This window comes from Heptranchias perlo, chromosome 39 (assembly GCF_035084215.1).
Source record: "Heptranchias perlo isolate sHepPer1 chromosome 39, sHepPer1.hap1, whole genome shotgun sequence".
NCBI lineage: Eukaryota > Metazoa > Chordata > Chondrichthyes > Hexanchiformes > Hexanchidae > Heptranchias > Heptranchias perlo.
The window spans coordinates 6,737,306-6,761,270 of NC_090363.1; the positions used below are offsets into that span (position 1 = coordinate 6,737,306).

General features: G+C 47.2%; 3 protein-coding genes across 3 annotated transcripts; 2 read left to right on the top strand and 1 right to left on the bottom strand.

Moving 5' to 3' along the window:
• Positions 1 to 11,464: 11,464 nt before the first annotated feature.
• Positions 11,465 to 12,187, top strand: LOC137304922 (histone H3-like). The gene has a single exon (XM_067973709.1). The coding sequence runs from the start codon at positions 11,486 to 11,488 to the stop codon at positions 11,894 to 11,896; it is 411 nt and encodes a 136-aa protein (XP_067829810.1). The 5' UTR covers positions 11,465 to 11,485; the 3' UTR covers positions 11,897 to 12,187.
• Positions 12,188 to 15,939: 3,752 nt separating this feature from the next.
• LOC137304923 (histone H2B 7-like) lies at positions 15,940 to 16,325 on the top strand. Its single transcript, XM_067973710.1, has one exon. It carries the CDS (start codon positions 15,948 to 15,950, stop codon positions 16,323 to 16,325), a length of 378 nt encoding a protein of 125 aa, XP_067829811.1. The 5' UTR covers positions 15,940 to 15,947.
• Positions 16,326 to 17,945: 1,620 nt separating this feature from the next.
• On the bottom strand, positions 17,946 to 18,834 carry LOC137304924 (histone H3-like). Its single transcript, XM_067973711.1, has one exon. It carries the CDS (start codon positions 18,817 to 18,819, stop codon positions 18,409 to 18,411), a length of 411 nt encoding a protein of 136 aa, XP_067829812.1. The 5' UTR covers positions 18,820 to 18,834; the 3' UTR covers positions 17,946 to 18,408.
• Positions 18,835 to 23,965: the final 5,131 nt, after the last annotated feature.

Genomic DNA, 23,965 nt, shown 5'->3' on the forward strand with positions numbered 1-23,965 from the left:
ATATATCTCTCTCTCTCTCTCTCTATCTATCTACCTGCCTGTCTCTCTCTTTATCTATCTGTCTCTCTCCCTTTATATATTTCTGTCTGTCTTTCTCTATCTCTCTCTCTGTCTATTATTCTGTCTGTCTCTCTCTATCTCTCTCTCTCCCTGTATATATTTCTGTCTGTCTTTCTCTATCTCTCTCTCTATCTGTCTATTATTCTGCCTGTCTCTCTCTATCTCTCTCTCCCTATATATATTTCTGTCTTTATCTCTCTCTATTTGCCTGTCTCTCTCTATATCTATCGGTCTCTCTCTCCCTGTATATATTTCTGTCTTTATCTCTCTCTCTCTATCTGCCTGTCTCTCTCTATATCTATCTGTCTCTCTCTCTCCCTATATATATTTCTGTCTTTATCTCTCTCTATCTGCCTGTCTCTATATCTATCGGTCTCTCTCTCCCTATATATATTTCTGTCTTTATCTCTCTCTCTCTATCTGCCTGTCTCTCTCTATATCTATCTGTCTCTCTCTCCCTATATATATTTCTGTCTTTATCTCTCTCTCTCTATCTGCCTGTCTCTCTCTATATCTATCGGTCTCTCTCTCCCTATATATATTTCTGTCTTTATCTCTCTCTATCTGCCTGTCTCTATATCTATCGGTCTCTCTCTCCCTATATATATTTCTGTCTTTATCTCTCTCTCTCTATCTGCCTGTCTCTCTCTATATCTATCTGTCTCTCTCTCCCTATATATATTTCTGTCTGTCTTATATCTCTCTCTATCTATCTATCTTTCTGATTCTATCTCTGTCTCTTTCTCCCTATATATATATATCTATCTATCTGACTCAATCTCTGTCACTCGCTCCCTTCTATGTTTATTTCCGTCTGTCTCTCCCGCTCTATCTAACAGGAAATTACTCTTTGAAGGATTCATATTTTTTCTTGGTAATGCCTTCCGTGTCTAATTTCCAGAGTTGCATCACTGCGACCTTCTTAACACGACGATCCACGCTCTGCGATGTGCAATGTCCCGTGTTACCGGCTTGCGAGCGCCCCGGGTCTGGAACGTGGGCGCTGCTGAGTGAAGTTAACAGGGTTTTCGGAGATGAAACATGCAATGTGGTCACGCTTGCTGTTCAACCGGAAACTCGCCAATTGCACATAAAGCAGGTTTGCTTTTTCTTTCGATTGTAGGTAATTGTTTCGATTATAATCGTGTGCAAACTCCAAATTCACCCCAGGCTGAGCCTCGATGCCCAGGGGTTTGGAGTCAAACCCAAACACGAGAATCGATCTGAGCAAGTGAGAGCGATCAATCCCAAGGGAAGGGGGAGGGGGGGGGGGGAGTCATAAATATTGGGAAGACGAAATAAAGGCAGAAAATGCTGGATTTGGATGGATTTGTAAAGGGTAGGTCATGCCTGACCAAACTGATTGAATTTTTTTTGTAAGGGTGGCTACAGCAGTGGACGGGGGAATGACCATGGATGTTGTTTACAGGGTCTTCCAGAAGGCATTGGATGAAGTCCCTCATAAGAGACTCTTAGCTAAAGTTGAAGCTCATGGAATTGAGGGCAAATTATTGACCTGGTTAGGAAATTGGCTGAGCGGCAGGAGACAGAGAGTAGGGATAATGGGCAGGATGTGACTAGTGGTGTCCCACAGGGATCTGTGTTGGGGCCTCAGCTATTCACTGTATTTATTAACGACGTAGATGGCGGGACAGAGAGCCACATATCCAAGTTTGCCAATGACACAAAGATAGGTAGCATTGTAAGCAGTGTAGATGGAAGCATACAATTACAGAGATATTAATAGATTAATGAATGGGCAAAACTGTGGCCAGTAGATTTCAATGTAGGCAAGTGTGAGGTCGTCCACTCTAAGAACATAAGAAATAGGAGCAGGAGGAGGCTATATGGCCCCTCGAGCCTGCTCCACCATTCAATAAGATCATGGTTAATCTTTGACCTCAACTCCACTTTCCCGCCCGATCCCCATATCCCTTGATTCCCTTAATGTCCAAAAATCTATTGATCTCAGTCTTGAATATACTCAACGACTGAGCATCCACAGCCCTCTGGGGTAGAGAATTCCAAATATTCATGACCCTCTGAGTGAAGAAATTCTTCCTTATCTCTAAATGTTCGACCCCTTATCCTGAGATTATGGCCCCTAGTTCTAGACTTTCCAGTCAGGGGAAACATCCTCTCAGCATCTACCCTGTCAAGTCCTCTTAGAATCTTACATGTTTCGATGAGATCACCTCTCATTCTTCTAAACTCCAGAGAGTATAGGCCCATTCTACTCAATCTTTCCTCATAGGACAACCCTCTCATCCCAGGAATCAATCCAGTGAACCTTTGTTGCACCCCCTCTAAGGCAAGTATATTCTTCATTAGGTAAAGAGACAAAACCTGTACACAGTACTCCAGGTGTGGTCTCACCAAAGCCCTGTACAATTGTAGCACGACTTCCTTACTCTTGTACTCCAACCCCCTTGCAATAAAGGCCAACATACCATTTGCCTTCCCAATTGCTTGCTGTACCTGCATGTTAACTTTCCGTGTATCATGTACAAGGACACACAAATACCAACATTTAATAGTTTTTCACCATTTAAAAAATATTCCGTTTTTCTATTTTCCCTACCAAAGTGAATAACCTCACATTTCCCCACATTATACTCCATTTGCCACCTTCTTGCCCACTCACTTAACCTGTCGATACCCCTTTGCAGACTCTTTGAGTCCTCCTCACAGCTTACTTTCCCACCTAGCTTTGTATCGTCAGCAAACTTGGATACATTACACTCGGTCCCTTCATCTAAGTCATTAATATAGATTGTAAATAGCTGAGGCCCAAGCACCGATCCCTGCGGCACCCCACTAGTTACAGCCTGCCAACCTGAAAATGACCCGTTTATTCCTACTCTGTTTTTTGTCTGTTAACCAATCTCCTTTCCGTGCTAATATATGAGCCCTTATCTTGTGTAACAAGCCTTTATTGGCACCTTATCAAATGCCTTTTGAAAATCCAAATATACTACATCTGCTGGTTTCCCCTTTATCTACCCTGCTAGTTACATCCTCAAAAGATTCTAATAGATTTGTCAAAAACAATTTCCCTTTGATAAAATCATGTTGACTCTGCCTAATCATGTTATGATTTTCTAAGTGCCCTGTTACCACTTCCTTACTAATGGATTCTAGCATTTTTCTGATATGACTGATGTCAGGTTAACTGGCCTGTAGTTCCCTATTTTATCTCTCCCTCCTTTCTTGAATAGCGGGGTTACATTTGCTACCTTCCAATCCACTGGGACCGTTCCAGAATCTAGGGAATTTTGGAAGATCACAACCAATGCATCCACTATCTCTGCAGCCACCTCTTTTAGAACCCTCAGATGTAGGCCATCAGGTCCAGGGGATTTGTTGGCTTTTAATCCCATTAATTTCTCCAGTACTTTTTCTTTACTAATATTAATTACTTTAAGTTCCTCACTCTCATTAGACCCTGGGTTCCCCACTGTTACTGATATGTTTAACGTCTCTGCCATTTCCTTATTCCCCATTATAATTTTTCTTTTCTCAGCCTCTAAGGGACCAATGTTTACTTTTGCTACTCTCTTCCTTTTTACATACTTATAGAAGCTCTTACAATCTGTTTTTATATTTCTTGCTCGTTTAATCTCACATTCTATTTTCTCCCTTTTCATCATTTTTTTTTGGTCATTCTTTGCGGTTTCTAAAACTCTCCCAATCCTCAGACTTCTTGGCAACATTATAAGCTTCTTCTTTTAACCTAATACGATCCTTAACTTCTTTAGTTAGCCACGGGTGGATCACTTTTTCCATGGAATTTTGATTTCTCAATGGAATGGGTGTTCGTTGACAATTTTGAAACATTTCTTTGAATGCTTCCCATTGCTCATCGACCGTCATACCTTTTAATCTGATTTCCCAATCTCTCTAAGCCAACTCACCCCTCATACTTATGTAATTGGCTTTTTAGGTCCACTGTGGATAGATCAGAGTACTTTCTAAATGGTGAAAAGCTCGAAACAGCGGAGATCCAAAGAGACCTAGAGGTCCATGAACGTAGATCATTAAAATGTCATGGACAGGTACAGAAAATAATCAATAAGGCTAATGGAATGCTGGCCTTTATATCTAGAGGACTAGAATATAAAGGGGTAGAAGTTATGCTGCAGCTATACAAAGCCCTGGTTAGACCACACCTGGAGTACTGTGTTCAGTTCTGGGCACCGCACCTTAGGAAGGATATATTGGCCTTGGAGGGAGTGCAGCGTAGATTTACTAGAATGATACCTGGACTCCAAGGGTTAAATTACGAGGAGAGATTGCACAAGCTAGGGTTGTATTCCCTGGAATTTAGAAGATTAAGGGGTGATTTGATCAAAGTTTTCAAGATATTAAGGGGAACTGGTAGGGTAGATAGAGAGAAACTATTTCCGCTGGTTGGGGAGTCTAGGACTGGGGGACGTAGTCTAAAAGTTAGAGCCAGGACTTTCAGGAGTGAAGTTAGGAAACACTTCTACACGCAAAGGGTGGTAGAAGTTTGGAACTCTCTTCTGCAAACGGCAGTTGATGCTAGCTCAATTGTTAATTTTAAATCTGGGATTGATAGATTTTTGTTAACCAAAGGTATTAAGGGATATGGGGCTAAGGCGGGTATATGGAGTTAGGTCACAGATCAGCCATGATCTCATTGAATGGCGGAACAGGCTCGAGGGGCTAAATGGCCTCCTTTTGTTCCCATGTTCCTATGAAATGCAGAGCGTGTAGATCAGGAGATTTGGGATCTCACCTGTCCACTGGGGGCTGAAATTCCATGGGGAGGGGGCGGGTAGCTGCAGCCTTTCCTGTTCTTGTTTCCTGGGGGCTATTGGATGGGAAAAACCGGGGCGGGCTCCCTTCGGATTGTGCGCAATTTCCCCGCCAGATTATCCTGAATTCGCTGTGCCCAGACAATCCAATCGCCCCGAGTACAGGAAAATCTGCTCCAGGGAATTTCCAAGTCACCGACTGTAAAAGTCCTGGGTGTGTTATTTTGTAAAAGTGGTTAAATGGGTGAAGATAACCTGGTTGATGACTTGGTTAAGGTAGCACACACCTAGGGAGTAGATTGGACTTTTGGCGATAATGGGCGATGTTGGATTGGCCTCCCGTTATACATCTCTCCTGACTTTTGTTTCTATTGAAGTCCTATATTTTACGTAAGACTAGCTAGTGACATGGAAACGGCACTCAGTGGAATTTCGGAATCCAGAACTCATGGAATGCCAGTCCCGATGGGAATGGGGGAGACGAAGTGTTAGTCCTGATGGGATTGAGGGAAGTCACATGGCCTAAGGGCGACTCCAGTGCCACACCAAAGTGGTTGACTCTTCACTGCGGTCTGAAGTGGCCTAGCAAGCCCCTCGGTCGTGAGGGAGGGGGCAATAAATGCCAGCCTTGCCAGCGACGCCCACATCCCGAGAATGAATAAAAAGAACTGCACGTGGAAAGCCGAGTGGGCGCTGTCCTTTCACTTCTGGGCCAGAGTTGTGTTCAAATCAAGTCCAGACTGATGAAATGAAAGTTTGCTCTGACTGTATGGGACCTACCAGAAACGAGTTTGGACAGTCTCAGCCCAGTTTCATAGGCCTACAGCACAAAACTGTCCTTAATTTGGCCTTCAGCGGGGTCACTGGTACGGGAAATGGAAAAAAAATTGCCACACTGGTGCATTGGGGCATGTTCTTCTGAGAGTTGGACTGAGGCACATTATTGGCGCAGATTAGTGGGAGCTTTACTCAGGAACATAGGAAGATTAAGAAGAGGATTAGGCCATTCAGCCCCTCGAGCCTGCGCTGCCATTCAATTAGATCATGTCTGATCTGTACCTCGACTCCCTTTATCCGCCTTTACTCCACATTCCTTGATACTCTTACCTAATCTATCGATCTCAATCTTGAAAGCTCCAATTGTGCCCCCAGCATTCGCAGTCTTTTGGGGGAGAGAGTTCAACATTTCTATTACCCCTTTTGTGTAGAAAAGTGCTTCCTGATTTTCCCTCCCGAACGGCCCAGCTCTAATTTTAAGGTCATGCCCCCTTGTTCTTGATTGCCCCCCACCAGAGGAAATAGTTTCTCCGTGACTACCCTGTCGAATCCTTTTAACGTTTCGAACACCTCGATCGCATCGCCCCTCAATCCTTCTGTACTCGAGGGAACACAAGCAGCGTTTATGGAACCTGTGGGGGGCGGGGAGGGGGGGCTCCTCATAATTTAACCCTCTGCGTCCAGCGGTACTACACCCGTCCTGGGAGTGTGTGAAGCTAGTTATGAGGAATCCCATTCCCCATAACTAATATCCCTCAACTCAATGGCCAAAAAAAAAGATAATTTTGTTTTCTTTTACACAGGCTACATTTTAAAACCACAGTGATGTCACTCCGGCTGATTCACACTGACATGTGGCTTCAATTGATTGACATTTAAAAGATTGGGAAATTCCTGGTTCAAAGAGTCACTTCATTTGCATTTTTTAAAGTCTTCAACTAAAATTCAGATTCACTGACAGTCTGATAATTCATAATTTCAAGAATGATGAGAATTGTGGGGGGAGAGAGAATTCAGAGAATTGTTAGTCCATAATAAAACAACAACTTGCATTTATATAGCGCCTTTAATGTACTAAAACGTCCCAAGGTGCTTCACAGGAGCGATTATCAAACATAATTTGACCACATAAGGCAACACCAGGACAGGTGACCAAAAGCTTGGTCAAAGAGGTAGGTTTTAAGGAGCGTCTTAAAGGAGGAGAGAGAGGCGGAGAGGTTTAGGGAGGAAATTCCAGAGCTTAGGGCCCAGTCAGCTGAAGGCACGACCGCCAATGGTGGAGCGATGAAAATCGGGGATGCGCAAGAGGCCAGAATTGGAGGAGCGCAGAGATCTCGGAGGGTTGCAGGGCTGGAGGAGGTCACAGAGAATAACCTAGATGTTGTGAGACTCCCCAATTACCACTGATGCTTGGAAGGTCTGACCTATGGAATGAGACATGAGCTGTCTTCAAACTATCTTTCGATGTTGAGATAATTAAGGCATGGAACTTTTCTGTGAAGCTGCAGTTGGGATTTCCACTGGTTGGATTTATTTTAACCTAACTGGCCGGGTGGGAATCCCACGGGATCGGGTGGATCGCTGGTTTTACACCCCTGCCCAATATCGCTCTCTGTTGACTTCAATGGAGTGTAAAATTGGGCGGGGTTTAAAACCAGCACTGCAGCCCATCCCGTCAGTTCCCCAACAGGCGGGTTAGGTTAAAATTGCACCCTGGTATAGTCTCAATCGCTGATACCTTCCAATGTTGGTGACCAAAGGCAGATTAACGTATTTAAAGCTGGTGCTGGGGATTTCAGGCATTTTATGTTTGTCAACTGGACAGGGATGGAGCGATGCCTGGCTGAGCAAATGTAAGGAATCTTACAACACCAGGTTATAGTCCAACAATTTTATTTTAAAATCACAAGCTTTCGGAGATTATCCCCTTCGTCAGGTGAATGAGTGAAAGATTCTCAAACCGCATATCTTATATTAGGCTGGGACAGCATCACACCAATCAAAAGGTGTCGTTGTTGTTCAAACAGGCCAGTCACGGAGAACAGCACGTCCCAGTACATTGGATATACATTGTGTCAATTACACAGACAGACAGAAAGAAAGAGACCCAAATGGCAGAGAGAGAGAGAGAGATCAACCGGGATCTTGGGTTCATGTCACGCTACACGTAACCCCACCAGCAAAAAGGGAAAAAAAAGTTATGTGTTTTAATATTCTCTCTCTCTCTCTCTGCCATTTGGGTCTCTTTCTTTCTGTTCTAATGTAGGAAACAGGCCAGCCAATTTGCGCACAGCAAGATCCCACAAACAGCAATGAGATAAATGACCAGATGATCTGTTTTATTGATGTGGGTTGAGGGATAAATATTGGCCCAGGACACCGAGGAGAACTCCCCTTGCTCTTCTTCGAAATGTTAAGGCAGCCTCTGAGCAAGCGCAATTGCAGGAAACTCGCGTACGGAGCTCGGTGACTTGGAGGCGGGGCCAGTTTCACGGGCGGCGTTGCGTCCGGGACCGATTGACGGGCGTAAAAGACCGAGGAGATTTGGGGCGAGTTGCACTTACGCCCGTAACTCGCTCATGCCTAAAATTCCGCGATCTTTTAAGCAGCGTAATTGGATCGCACCCAGGACGCACAAAATTCAAGGCCAAACATAGATTTATTAAAATTAAGTTCTTACAGTTCAAGAAACACTTAACATTCATTCTCCCAATCACTGTATGTCTTCAGTCCAAACTGATTCCTTTGCTGTCACCCAGTGGCTTCAAGCTGCCTGACTCACTGTTAAAAAGCACTGAGCTAATGAGTTCGGAGCTAAAGTCAAGCAGGCAGATTACAATCGTAAGGCTAGATCACTGCTCCACCTACTGATGTAACTGGTACTGCAGGTAAACGTCGAAGGAGAGAACTTAAATTTATATAGCGCCTTTCACAACCTCAGGACGTCCCAAAGCGCTTTACAGCCAATTAACTATTCTCTTGAAGTGTAATCATTGTTTTACTGTAGGGAAATGCAGCAGTTAAATTGTGCACAGCAAGGTCCCGCTGAGTATATGCTGCAGTTATATAAGGTATTGGTGAGACCGCACCTGGAATACTGCATACAGTTTTGGTCTCCATACTTAAGAAAAGACATACTTGCTCTCGAGGCAGTACAAAGAAGGTTCACTCGGTTAATCCCGGGGATGAGGGGGTGGACATATGAGGAGAGGTTGAGTAGATTGGGACTCTACTCATTGGAGTTCAGAAGAATGAGAGGCGATCTTATTGAAACATATAAGATTGTGAAGGGGCTTGATCGGGTGGATGCGGTAAGGATGTTCCCAAGGATGGGTGAAACTAGAACTAGGGGGCATAATCTTAGAATAAGGGGCTGCTCTTTCAAAACTGAGATGAGGAGAAACTTCTTCACTCAGAGGGTAGTAGGTCTGTGGAATTTGCTGCCCCAGGAAGCTGTGGAAGCTACATCATTAAATACATTTAAAACAGAAATAGACAGTTTCCTAGAAGTAAAGGGAATTAGGGGTTACGGGGAGCGGGCAGGAAATTGGACATGAATTTAGATTTGAGATTAGGATCAGATCAGCCATGATCTTATTGAATGGCGGAGCAGGCTCGAGGGGCCGATTGGCCTATTCCTGCTCCTATTTCTTATGTTCTTATGTCCCACAAACAGCAATGAGAGAAATAACCATATAAGATGTTTTTAGGTGTTGTTTAATGGATAATTATTGGCCAGGACACAGGGGGGATCTCCCCTGCTTTCCTTTGATGTAGTGCTGTGGGATCTCTTACATCTACCTGAGAGGGCAGACAGGCCCTTGGTTTAACGTCTCATCCGAAAGCTGGTTTGCTTTGGCTGATTTGGGTGTCCGTGTACACAAATCATTACGACCTAGTGGACAGGTGCAAAAAGTACTCAAAAAGGCTGATGGAACGCTGGCCTTTATCTCAAGAGGGCTGGAATTAAAAAGTGAGGAAACGATGGTCAGACCCCCCTCTGGAGCACTGCGTTCAATTTTGGGCACCGAACCTCATTAAAGATATCTCGGCCTCGGAGGGGAGGGGGGTGCAGCGCAGATTCACCAGACTGATACCGGGGCTTAAAGGGTTAAATTATGAGGAGACGTTGCATAAACTTGGTTATTATTCCCTCAACTATAGGAGATTGAGCGGAGATCTGATCGAGGTGTTTAAAATGGCATTCGATAGGGTAGAATCAAGAACAAGGGGGACAATCGTAACATTAGAGCTAAACCTTTCAGCAGTGAAATCAGGAAGCACTTTTTCACACAAGGGCCCAGGAATGAGTTTAGGCCGGATTTGATGCCCCGAATGGGTGCAGGGAACGAAGACGGATTTGGAGCCCGAGGATCGTGACAATTAAGGTCCTCGGGCCACATCTACGTAATCGCGGTGAGCCACTGCCACCTCCACCCATCTGAAGAATTCAATTCAGGGCAGCCTGCCTCGCTTCAATATAGATAAGTGTGAGGGGGTGCATTTTGGTAAGAAGAGTAAAGAGGCCACGTACTCATTGGAAAATAAGATTCACAAATCATTAAAAGTAGTAATGCAGGTTAACAAGGCCACAAAAAAGGCAAACCAAGCACTGGGGTTCATTTCTAGAGAAAAGGAATTCAAAAGCTGAGAAGTTATGTTAAACTTATATTGAACCTTGGTTCGACCACATTGTGCACAGTTCTGGTCTCCGTATTACAAAAAAGGATATAGAGGCACTGGAGAAGGTGCAAAAAAGATTTACAAGGACGATACCAGAACTGAGAGGTTATAATGATCAGGAAAGATTGAACACGTTTGTGCTGTTTTTTCTAGAGGAGAGAAGGCTGAGAGGTGACCTAATAGAGGTCTTTATAATTATGAAAGGGTTCGATAGGGTAGTCCTAGAAAAGATGTTTCCTCTTGTGGGGGCATCCAAAGCTAGGGGCCATAAATATAAGATAGTCACCAATAAATCCAATAAGGAATTCAGCAGAAACTTCTTCTTAACTCAGAGAGTGGTGAGAATGTGGAACTCGCTACCACATGCAGTAGTTGAGGCAAATAGCATAGATGCCTTTAAGGGGCAGCTAGATAAACACATGAGGGAGAAAGGAATGAAAGAATATGTTGATAAGGTGAGACAAAGTAAATAGAGTGGGAGGAGGCTCATGTAGAGCAGACACACCGTCATAGACTGGTTGGGCCAAATGGCCTGTTTATGTGCTGTAAATTCTATGTAACTGAACTATACTATGGTGCCAAGTTTATTTCCTGTTACAGTTGATCTAAATACCCCTGGTCTACAGGGGGAAGAATCGGGCAGGTTCCCACTGCTGATCAGTGTGCCCTACTGGAACGTGTGTGTGTGTGTGAAGTAGGAGTCGGCTGTGATGCCCCAATAGTCGAATATTCTGGTGACACTATGGTCAAGGCTGGCTCATGAGAGTGGCCAGTTGGCTGAGGCACCAGAGTTCTGCTCCACGCCCATGGAGCTATATTTGGGCTCCAATCAGTGCCGTTGGGTGAAAGAAATAGGAAAAAATTGGCGGCAAGAAAGGCTGAAGTTAACAAATTAATTCTCAATTTCCCGCCCTCCGGCCGCTTGGGGTTTGGTTCCTGGATTGAAAAACGCTCCAATCAGAATGCGAAAAAGCAGCCAATGAGCTTCGGAGCTTCCCGGACGGATGCGAACCAATCGAGCGACGCCGCTCGTTCGACCAATCAAGTGTCGCTTCTCCCGGAGCCAATCAGCGGCTTTCGCGCTCCTCCCCCCCCCTCGTGGGGGGTGGGATCTTTAAAAGGCGCGGCGCGGGTCCTCGGCCCGCAGTTCGACCCCTGGAGCGACGGCGGAGAGAGCGGGGGAAGAAATGGCGAGGACGAAGCAAACTGCGCGCAAGTCCACCGGAGGGAAAGCTCCCCGCAAGCAGCTGGCCACCAAGGCCGCCCGCAAGAGCGCCCCGGCGACCGGCGGGGTGAAGAAGCCCCACCGCTACCGGCCCGGCACCGTGGCCCTGCGGGAGATCCGCCGCTACCAGAAGTCCACCGAGCTGCTCATCCGCAAACTGCCCTTCCAGCGCCTGGTCCGCGAGATCGCGCAGGACTTCAAGACCGACCTGCGCTTCCAGAGCTCGGCCGTCATGGCCCTGCAGGAGGCCAGCGAGGCTTACCTGGTCGGCCTCTTCGAGGACACCAACCTCTGCGCCATCCACGCCAAGCGGGTCACCATCATGCCCAAGGACATACACCTGGCCCGGCGCATCCGCGGCGAGCGCGCCTAAAAATCACCGCCTCGACCCACAGCAACACGCACACAAAACGGCTCTTTTCAGAGCCACCACACCCGACACAGAAAGGGCGGCAATTGCTGGGGAACAATTCATTTGGGTGAAAACTAGTCTCTCAATTTATAAAATGGCGAATTAAATAGGTTTCAGTCTAATATCACAATAGTTAATACAAACTCGAGGAACGACACCTGATCTTTCGATTTTACAGCCTTCTGGCCACAACTTTAAAACATTTGGTTCATAACCATCCCAACTATTTTCTCGGTCAGCAGGCGCTGGTAATGGTTCTGTCACCGTTTACACCTGGACCCATCTTGGTTTTCAGACTTGCCCCATTACCATCCCCTTTTTGCTACGGACCATTGTCCCTTTTTGTCATTTAATCACTCACTCCTGCCCTCACAGACCTTTCCCTTTCATAATTTCCCTGGCTCTGCAGTTGCTCAAAAACTGTTTAATCTCTTAAATTCTTCCAGGTCGCCAACCTTCCATCAAGGCTCAATCGTCAGCAAAGTCATGGAAGGTGTCGTCGACAGTGCTATCAAGCGGCACTTACTCACCAATAACCTGCTCACCGATGCTCAGTTTGGGTTCCGCCAGGACCACTCGGCTCCAGACTTCATTACAGCCTTGGTCCAAACATGGACAAAAGAGCTGAATTCCAGAGGTGAGGTGAGAGTGACTGCCCTTGACATCAGGGCAGCATTTGACCAAGTGTGGCACCAAGGAGCTCGAGTAAAATTGAAGTCAATGGGAATCAGGGGGAAAACTCTTCAGTGGCTGGAGTCATACCTAGCACAAAGGAAGATGGAAGTGGTTGTTGGAGGCCAATCATCTCAGCCCCAGGACATTGCTGCAGGAGTTCCTCAGGGCAGTGTCCGAGGCCCAACCATCTTCAGCTGCTTCATCAATGACCTTCCCTCCATCATAAGGTCAGAAATGGGGATGTTTGCTGATGATTGCACAGTGTTCAGTTCCATTCGCAACCCCTCAAATAATGAAGCAGTCCGTGCCCGCATGCAGCAAGACCTGGACAACATCCAGGCTTGGGCTGATAAGTGGCAAGTAACATTCGTGCCAGGCAATGACATCTCCAACAAGAGAGAGTCTAACCAACTCCCCTTGACATTCAACGGCATTATCATCGCCGAATCCCCCACCATCAACATCCTGGGGGTCACCATTGACCAGAAACTTAACTGGACCAGCCATATAAATACAGTGGCTACAAGAGCAGGTCAGAGGCTGGGTATTCTGCGGCGAGTGACTCACCTCCTGACTCCCCAAAGCCTTTCCAGGCACAGGTCAGGAGTCTGATGGAATACTCTCCACTTGCCTGGACGAGTGCAGCTCCAACAACACTCAAGAAGCTCGACACCATCCAGGACAAAGCAGTCCGCTTGATTGGCACCCCATCCACCACCCTAAACATTCACTCCCTTCACCACCGGCGCACCGTGGCTGCAGTGTGTACCATCCACAGGATGCACTGCAGCAACTCGCCAAGGCTTCTTCGACAGCACCTCCCAAACCCACGACCTCTACCACCTCGAAGGACAAGAACAGCAGGCACATGGGAACAACACCACCTGCACGTTCCCCTCCAAGTCACACACCATCCCGACTTGGAAATATATCGGCCGTTCCTTCATCGTCACTGGGTCAAAATCCTGGAACTCCCTTCATAACAGCACTGTGGGAGAACCTTCACCACACGGACTGCAGTGGTTCAAGAAGGCAGCTCACCACCACCTTCTCAAGGGCAATTAGGGATGGGCAATAAATGCCGGCCTTGCCAGCGACACCCACGTCCCATGAACGAATAATAAAAAATATCAGGGACAGTCCGCATGGATTTGTTAAGGGAAGGCCGTGTCTAACTAAATTGATTGAATTTTTCTAGGAGGTAACTGGGAGGGTCGATGAGGGTAAAGTGTTTGATGCACTTTACATGGATTTTGTCAAGGTCCCATATGGCACAGGTCAAAAAAGTGAAAGGCCATGGGATCCAAGGGAAAGTGGCAAATTAGATACAAAAATGGGTCAGTGGCAGGAAGCAAAGGCTAATGATCGGGTGTTTTTGTGAGGAAGGCTGTTTCCAGTGGGGTTCCGCAGGGCTCAGTACTAGGTCCCTTACTTTTTGTGGTATATATTAATGCTTCAGACTTAAATGTAGGGAGCATGATTAAGAAGTTTACAGATGATACAAAAATTGGCCATGTCGTTGATAGGAGGATAGCTGTGGACTGCAGGAAGACTGCAACGGACTGGTCAGGTGGGCAGAAAAGTGGCAAATGCAATTCAATCTGGAGAAGTGTGAGGTAATGCATTTGGGGAGGGCAAACAAGGCAAGGGAATACACAATAAATGGGAGGATACTGAGAGATGTAGACGAACAGAGGGACCTTGGAGTGCATAGCCACCGATCCCTGAAGGTAGCAGCACAGGTAGATAAAGTGGTTAAGAAGGCAGATGGGCTACCTTCCTTAGCCGAGGGGATGGAATATAAGACCAGGGAGGTTACGCTAGAACTGTATAAAACACTAGTTCGGTCACAGCTTGAGTACTGTGTACAGTTCTGGTCACATTACAGGAAGGATGTGATTGCACTAGAGAGGGTACAGAGGAGATTTACGAAGATGTTGCCAGGACTGGAGAATTGTAGCTATGGGGAAGATTGGATAGGATAGGCTGGGGTTGTTTTCTTTAGAACACAGGAGGCTGAGGGGAGATTTAATTGAGGTGTATAAAATTGAGGTGCCTCGATAGTGAATAGGAAGGACCTATTTCTCTTAGCAGAGAGGTCAATAACCAGGGGGCATAGATTTAAAGTGATTGGTAGAAGGATTAGAGGGGAGCTGAGGAGAATTTTTTTCACTCAGTGGATGGTGGGGGTCTGGAACTCACTGAATCAAAGGGTGGTAGAGGCAGAAACCCTCAACACATTTAAAAGGTACTTGGATGTGCACCTGAAGTGAAATAACCTGCAAGGCTACGGACCAAGTGCCGGAAAATGGGATTAGGCCTGATGGCTCTTTTTCGGCCGGCAGAGACACGATGGGCCGAACGGCCTCCTTCTGTGCTGTAAATTTCTATGATTCTATGACCTGAAATGTTGACTCTGTTTCTCTCTCTCCGCAGATGCTGCCCTGACCCGTTGAGTGTTTTCCAGCATTTTCTGTACAATGAAATGAACCAGTCACTTCATCCCCTGGTCTGGACGCGTGCTATCCCTTACTGGGAGTTTGCTATGGCTGGGCCGTTTGTTGCCCTTTTCACACAAATACATATAGGAACAGGAGTAGGCCATTCAGCCCCTCGTGCCTGCTCCGCCATTTGATAAGATCATGGCTGATCTGTGATCTAACTCCATATACCTGCCTTTGGCCCATATCCCTTAATACCTTTGGTTGCCAAAAAGCTATCTATCTCACATTTAAATTTAGCAATTGAGCTAGTATCAATTGCCGTTTGCGGAAGAGAGTTCCAAACTTCTACCACCCTTTGTGTGTAGAAATGTTTTCTAATCTCGCTCCTGAAAGGTCTGGCTCTAATTTTTAGACTGTGCCCCCTACTCCTAGAATCCCCAACCAGCGGAAATAGTTTCTCTCCATCCACCCTGTCCGTTCCCCTTAATATCTTATAAACTTCGACCAGATCTACCCCTTAACCTTCGAAACTCCAGAGAATACAACCCCGATTTGTGTGACCTCTCCTCGTAACTTAACCCTTGAAGTCCGGGTATCATCATTCCAGTAAACACTCCCTCCAATGCCTTTTTTGATCCAAAGCGGATGACCTCTCATTGGTCCACGTTGAATCCCATTTGCCCCGTCTATTGATGGATTTTGAGCCACCTTGAGATTGCAGCTGCTGAGCCCAACCTCCAATCACGTGAGCCTCCGCCCGACCCCCCCCGCCGGTAGCCAATGGGGAAAGCGGCGCCCCCCCTGATCCCTCATTAGCATATCGGGTCTATATAAAGCGCCGCTGCCTGCAGCCGCCCGCTGGCAGAAGTCTTGGGGCGGCGATAGTCGGAGCGATGCCGGAGAGCGCGACCAAGGTCATCGCCAAGAAAGGCGCCAAGAAAGCGGCCTCCAAGTCCCACCACAAGGGCGACAAGAAGCGGAGGAAGGCCCGCAAGGAGAGCTACGGCATCTACGTCTACAAGGTGCTGAAGCAGGTGCACCCGGACACGGGCATCTCCTCCAAGGCCATGAGCATCATGAACTCGTTCGTCAACGACGTCTTCGACCGCATCGCCTGCGAGGCTTCCCGCCTGGCCCACTACAGCCGGCGGCACACCATGTCCTCCCGGGAGATCCAGACCGCCGTCCGCCTCCTGGTGCCCGGCGAGCTGGCCAAGCACGCCGTGTCCGAGGGCACCAAGGCGGTCACCAAGTACACCAGCTCCAAGTGAAGGCAGTCAAACCCCCCCCTCCCCCCGCCCGCCCCCCCCCCCCCCCAAATACCTCCCCAAACCCCACCAAACAACGGCTCTTTTCAGAGCCAAACACCACCCTCTCCAGCAGAGAGCTGTTTCCAAGCTGATTAGTTTATCCTTTATTTTAAAAAAACATTTCGGGTGCGTTTTGATTACAATTTTTGGTGCTATTCGTCTTTCTTCCCCATTATCTGAAAATAAATATTAATTAAAATTTGCCAAGTTGGCAACTGGATGGTAAAAGGGTGAAAAAAAAAATTGCCCAGCCAGTAGTTGTGATCTTGAATGCACTGCCGCTGAAAGGGTGCTGGATAAATGGTCTAAAATGGAGTAATGTGTCTGACTCCGGGCGCCACGCTTTAGGAAGGATGTCAAGTCCTCGGAGAGGGTGCAGAGGGGATTCGACAGGACGGTACCAGGGATGAGGGTTTTTCAGTTACGTGGATAGATTGGAGAAGCTGGGGTTTGTTCTCCTTCGGGCAGGGAAGGTGAAGGGGAGATTTGATAGAACATGAGAACTAGGAGCTGTGCGGCCCCTCGAGCCTGCTCCGCCATTCAGTCAGATCATGGCTGATCTTCAACCTCAACTCCACTTTCCCGCCCCTTAATTCCCCAAATCTCTCGATTCCCTTAGTGTCCAAAAATCTATCGATCTCAGTCTTGAATATACTCGACAACTGAGCATCCACAGCCCTCTGCGGTAGAAAATTCCAAAGATTCACCATCCTCTAAGTGAAGAAATTCCTCATCTCAGTCCTAAATGTCTGACCCTTTATCCTGAGACTATGACCCCTTGTTCTGGACTCTCCAACCAAGGGAAACAGCCTTTTTTTATTCGTTCATGGGATGTGGGCGTCGCTGGCGAGGCCAGCATTTATTGCCCATCCCTAATTGCCCTTGAGAAGGTGGTGGTGAGCCGCCTTCTTGAGCCGCTGCAGTCCGTGTGGTGAAGGTTCTCCCACAGTGCTGTTAGGAAGGGAGTTCCAGGATTTTGACCCAGTGACGATGAAGGAACGGCCGATATATTTCCAAATCGGGATGGTGTGTGACTTGGAGGGGAACGTGCAGGTGGTGTTGTTCCCATGTGCCTGCTGCTCTTGTCCTTCTAGGTGGTAGAGGACGTGGGTTTGGGAGGTGCTGTTGAAGAAGCCTTGGCGAGTTGCTGCAGTGCATCCTGTGGATGGTACACACTGCAGCCACGGTGCGCCGGTGGTGAAGGGAGTGAATGTTTAGGGTGGTGGATGGGGTGCCAATCAAGCGGGCTGCTTTGTCCTGGATGGTGTCGAGCTTCTTGAGTGTTGTTGGAGCTGCACTCATCCAGGCAAGTGGAGGGTATTCCATCACACTCCTGACTTGTGCCTTGTAGATGGTGGAAAGGCTTTGGGGAGTCAGGAGGTGATGCCTCTCAGTATCTTTCCCCATAGCTGGATTGTTTTGGGTAGTGAGTTATGAAGCAGATTCAATAACTTTCCCTTTTGCAAGTCATTATTGAATCTGCTTCATAACTCAGTCCAAAAAAATTCTCATCTCGCCACTTCTGCCAATTATTTTAAATCTAGGTCCACTGGTTAACAACCCTTCCATCACTGGAAAGAGTTTCACTATTTACTGTCAAAACCCTTCATAACTTGGAACACCTCTGAAATCTCCCCTTAAACTTCTCTGCTGTAAAAACCATCCCAGCTTCTCCACACCAACTAAAGTCACTCATCCCTGGTACCTTTCTGGAAAATCTCTTTCAGACTCTAAAAGGACAGAACATCTTTCTCAAGTGTGGTGCCCAGATTTTAATACAATACTCTCGCTGAATTATAACCATTGGTTATTTGCAAACCAGTTATTAATACCAGGTGATGAGCCACCTCTTTGACCAAACTTTTGATCACCTGTCCTAACTCATGTGGCGTTAAAATAGTTTTGATAGTCGCTCCGGGGATGTTATTCCGAATTAAAAAGGGACACTGGATCGATGCAAGCGGTTTCTCTTTCTGTGTCGGGTGTGGTGGCTCTGAAAAGAGCCGTTTTGTGTGCGTGTTGCTGTGGGTCGCGGCGGTGATTTTTAGGCGCGCTCGCCGCGGATGCGCCGGGCCAGGTGTATGTCTTTGGGCATGATGGTGACCCGCTTGGCGTGGATGGCGCAGAGGTTGGTGTCCTCGAAGAGGCCGACCAGGTAAGCCTCGCTGGCCTCCTGCAGGGCCATGACGGCCGAGCTCTGGAAGCGCAGGTCGGTCTTGAAGTCCTGCGCGATCTCGCGGACCAGGCGCTGGAAGGGCAGTTTGCGGATGAGCAGCTCGGTGGACTTCTGGTAGCGGCGGATCTCCCGCAGGGCCACGGTGCCGGGCCGGTAGCGGTGGGGCTTCTTCACCCCGCCGGTCGCCGGGGCGCTCTTGCGGGCGGCCTTGGTGGCCAGCTGCTTGCGGGGAGCTTTCCCCCCGGTGGACTTGCGCGCAGTTTGCTTCGTCCTCGCCATTTCTTCCCCCGCTCTCTCCGCCGTCGCTCCAGGGGTCGAACTGCGGGCCGAGGACCCGCGCCGCGCCTTTTAAAGATCCCACCCCCCACGAGGGGGGGGGGGGGGGGAAAGGGGCGCGAAAGCCGCTGATTGGATCCGGGAGAAGCGACACTTGATTGGTCGAACGAGCGGCGTCGCTCGATTGGTTCGCATCGGCCCGGGAAGCTCCGAAGCTCATTGGCTGATTTTTCGCATTCTGATTGGAGCGTTTTTCAATCCAGGAACCAAAAACCCCAAGCGGCCGGAGGGCGGGAAATTGAGAATTAATTTGTTAACTTCAGCCTTTCCTCCTGTCACTTTTTCGAGTTCTTCTTTCAAAGGCCCTGATTGGGGCCGAGATACACCATCTATGGGTGTTTCTTTGGTCACTCTCATGTGCCACTCTAAACCATGGTGTCACTAGCATATTTGGCCGTGGGGGGCATCACAGCCCCAGGGCCGTTAATCATAGAATCGTAATGCACAGAAAGTGGCAATTAGAACATAAGAAATAGGAGCAGGAGTCGGCCATACGGCCCCTCGATTCTGCTCCGCCCGATCCCCATATCCCTTGATTCCCTTAGAGTCCAAAAATCTATAGTCAAAGACTGAGCATCCACAGCCCTCTGGGGTAGAGAATTCCAGAGATTCTGAGTAAACTCTTCCGAGTGAAGAAATTCCTCCTCATCCTGGTCTTAAATGTCCGACCCCTCGTCCTGAGACTGCGACCCCTTGTTCTAGACTCGGCCAGGGGAAACAGCCTCTCAGTATCGACCATTGCCGGCTCCTTGAGAGAGAGAGCCAATTGTGTAGTCGACACACACCATCCAGCAGGGCTCACTGAACGGTGATCAGGATTCGTTCCCTCTGTAGACCAGGGGCACTTCGGCCACCTGTAGAGCCATTGCGACCAGCCTTACTGAGATCAGAGGACTCAGCACCAACCAGTAAATAAACATGCCAGCTTCTGGTCCGAATGGCTCGGTTAGAACTCACTGAATAAATATAAAATAATGTAGACTTGAAGCTTTAAAATGGGAATAAGTAAGGTTCACTTTTTGCAACCTCTAACAAAATAAAAGCAACTGTTTAAATACAGCAGCACATTTCTGATGTAAGAATGGTGCTCTAATGGGGCATTAACCTTGTTACATAAGGTTAAATCTCATGGGATCCAAGGTGAGGTAGCCAATTGGATACAAAATTGGCTTGACGACAGAAGACAGAGGGTGGTTGTAGAGGGTTGTTTTTCAAACTGGATGCCTGTGTCCAGCGGTGTGCCTCAGGGATCGGTGCTGGGTCCGCTGTTATTTGTTATTTATATTAATGATTTGGATGAGAATTTAGGAGGCATGGTTAGTAAGTTTGCAGATGACACCAAGATTGGTGGCATTGTGGACAGTGAAGAAGGTTATCTGGGATTGCAACGGGATCTTGATCAATTGGGCCAGTGGGCCGATGAATGGCAGATGGAGTTTAATTTAGATAAATGTGAGGTGATGCATTTTGGTAGATCGAATCGGGCCAGGACCTACTCCGTTAATGGTAGGGCGTTGGGGAGAGTTATAGAACAAAGAGATCTGGGAGTACAGATTCATAGCTCCTTGAAAGTGGAGTCACAGGTGGATAGGGTGGTGAAGAAGGCATTCGGCATGCTTGGTTTCATTGGTCAGAACATTGAATGCAGGAGTTGGGATGTCTTGTTGAAGTTGTACAGGGCATTGGTGAGGCCACACTTGGAGTACTGTGTACAGTTCTGGTCACCCTATTATAGAAAGGATATTATTAAACTAGAAAGAGTGCAGAAAAGATTTACTAGGATGCTACCGGGACTTGATGGTTTGACTTACAGGGAGAGGTTAGACAGACTGGGACTTTTTTCCCTGGAGAGTAGGAGGTTTAGGGGTAATCTTATAGAAGTCTATAAAATAATGAGGGGCATAGATAAGGTCGATAGTCAAAATCTTTTCCCAAAGGTAGGGGAGTCTATAACGAGGGGGCACAGATTTAAGGTGAGAGGGGAGAGATACAAAAGGGTCCAGAGGGGCAATTTTTTTCACTCAAAGGGTGGTGAGTGTCTGGAACGAGCTGCCAGAGGCAGTAGTAGAGGCGGGTACAATTTTGTCTTTTAAAAAGCATTTGGACAGTTACATGGGTAAGATGGGTATAGAGGGATATGGGCCAAGTGCAGGCAATTGGGACTAGCTTAGTGATATAAACTGGGCGACATGGACATGTTGGGCCGAAGGGCCTGTTTCCATGTTGTAAACTTCTATGATTCTATGATTCTATACGGGGGTAGATTGTCAAATTCAGCACCGGGGTGGAGGCTTATCGAAAAATTGGGTGCAAACTGCTTCACCACTTTCCTTCCATTTATTTCAGTGGACAGAAAAATGTGAACATCCTGTGCCCAATTTTGCGATTAGGGCCTCTGCCCTGCCAAGACGTTACATTCCTGTACAGATGTGGAAAATCTATCGCACATAGTTCATTTGGGATCTCCTGCACCAAACAGACTTTCAACTGTCAATCAGTCACTCCCAACTCTAAGTGCTACGCATTGTCTGGCTGACACCATGGGGAGTAATTTTAACCTAACTCGCCAGGCGGGAAACCCACAGGATGGGGTGGAGTGCCGGCTTTGCACCCCGCCCGATATCGCTCTCCGTTGGCTTTGCTCCCTCCACTACGGACGCACCATGGCTGCACTGCAGCAACTCGCCAAGGCTTCTTCAACAGCTCCTCCCAAACCCGCGACCTCCACCACCTAGAAGGACAAGGGCAGCAGCTGCATGGGAACATCGTCTCCTCCAGGTCCCTCTCCTAGTCACACACCACCCCGACTTGGACGTATATCGGCCGTTCCTTCACCGTCGCTGAGTCAAAATCCTGGAACTCCCCACCTAACAGCACTGTGGGAGTATTGTCACCACACACGGACTGCAGTGGTTCAAGAAGAAGGCCCACCACCACCTTCTCAAGGGCAACTAGGGATGGGCAATAAATTCTGGCCTTGCTATCCCGAGAATGAGTTTTAAGAAAAGCAATGGTTGAGTGTACTTTATGCAGTGCTTGATTGAGTGTGGTACCAAGGAGTCCAAACAAAACTGGGGTCAGTAGGAGTCAGGGGGAAACCCTCCATTAGTTGAGACATAGCCTAAGTACCTTTATAATGAGGAGATTTATGTCCCTATTTTGCCTCTCCACCTTTCCAGCCCAGAAAGGGAACAATTTAAACTGTGGACTCTCATTCCTTCAGATAGTAAATTGTTGTTAGAGTTTTTTAAAATTTTAAATTAACATTTTTTTTCTTACTTTCCCTTTCTCCTTTTTCTCTCTCTCTCTCTTAATCCAATCTTTCTCTCTCTTTATTTCTCTTTCCGTACCAGATTTGACTCTAATTCACCCCGTTTCCTTCTCTGTCGTTCCTCTGTTTCTTTCTCAATCCAGTGGTTGGGGAGATAGACCGTTGGTCCCGCAGTTCAGCGAGGTTCCGGATGCCCCCGCTGCCCTCACCCCGCCGTTATCAGCTCGCGCCTCCAGCAAGTCACGGCGCAAAAATCCTTCGAGCCGACGGGCGAGAGAAAAAGTCTAACTGACGGGGAGTGGCATGAGATGCCCCCCAACTCCAGCAAAATCTGGGCCAACGTAGCTAAATTAGATTGTAAATGATGCTGTATACCGTGACAGGTAAAGGTGGGCTCTGGTCTTGTCTAAACCAACTCAATAAAATGTAACGGTCGACACTTAACATGTGTATCATCTGGGCGCTGCGAAACGAGGGTGAAACTCAATTGGGTCAGGGACTCAAAACAGGTGATAATGGGACAGCCGCCTGTTATACACCCTTCTCGATATCCCTCTTCATTAAAGAATATCGGGCGGGATGTATAATGGGCGCCTGATCTGTTAGCACCCGTCTTGCACCCCTGGGGATGTATAATTTCGCCCCCATTAAGTTTCAAGGCGTGTGAATTCGAGAAAGTAATTAACACAGTTCGACCTGCTCCTGACGACTTTATTGAACCGTATTTACAGCACCGATCGGCGGCGTAGTGACTGTCAGTGATTAGCGTGACATGGTTTAGCGCAAATCTACCCAATCAAAGTCAAAAAAAAAGGAACCAATTTACAGGGTTGCAATGGCACAGGTCAACTTAGACGCAAAATGATTCAGGTTCACAATGATAGCTGGCTAACATAGGCTGTGTTCATTTTATAGCAAAACAGTAAGAGTCAGTTACTGAGATTACAGTAGGTGCGAGGCAGTTAATTTTGTAAGTATGTGTGTACCAAGTGTAAGGTATTTCTACCCTCTTTGCAAAGATCGTGATTACACAAAGTACATATTCGATACAGATTTAACACGTTCAGACTTTCACAGGGTAGCACTGGTAAGATTTCAGTTGACACTTTGGTGACGTCTACATCAAGACACGGTGAGCGTCTCTGGACAGGTTTACAGTTGTTCCCAGTGGGGCTGAGAGTAACATTGGTAAAATTGTATAGAACCTTGGTTAGACCACACTTGGAGTATTGTGCGCAGTTCTGGTTCAAAAAGGGATATAGAGGCACTGGAGAAGGTGCAAAAAAAAAAGATTCACAAGGATGATGCCAGAACTGAGAGGTTATAACTATCAGGAAAGACTGAACAGGCTGGGGCTCTTTTCTCTAGAAAAGAGAAGGCTGAGGGGCGACCTGATAGAAGTCTTTACATTTTTTAAGGGTAGACGTAGAGAAGACATTTCCACTTGTGGGGGAGTCCAAAACTAGGGGCCATAAGTATAAGATAATCACTAATAAATCCAATAGGAAATTCAGGGGAAACTTCTTTACCCAGAGAGTGGTGAGAATGTGGAACTCGCTCCCACAAGGAGTAGTTGAGGTGAATAGCGTAGATGCCTTTAAGGGGAAGCTAGATAAACACATGAGGGAGAAAGGAATAGAAGGATAGGATTAGATGAAGTCGGGTGGGAGGAGGCTCGTGTGGAGCATAAACACCAGCACAGACCAGTTGGGCCGAATGGCCTGATTCTGAGCTGTAAAATTCTATGTAATTCTCTGTAAAATAGAATTTCTGGAGTTCAGATCACCCACCAGCCCTGTATTTGACACATTACTTTGG

Coding starts and splice junctions, on each gene's coding strand:
- LOC137304924 (XM_067973711.1), bottom strand. CDS start 18,819: ATGGCGAGGACGAAGCAAACTGCGCGCAAGTCCACCGGGGGGAAAGCT.
- LOC137304923 (XM_067973710.1), top strand. CDS start 15,948: ATGCCGGAGAGCGCGACCAAGGTCATCGCCAAGAAAGGCGCCAAGAAA.
- LOC137304922 (XM_067973709.1), top strand. CDS start 11,486: ATGGCGAGGACGAAGCAAACTGCGCGCAAGTCCACCGGAGGGAAAGCT.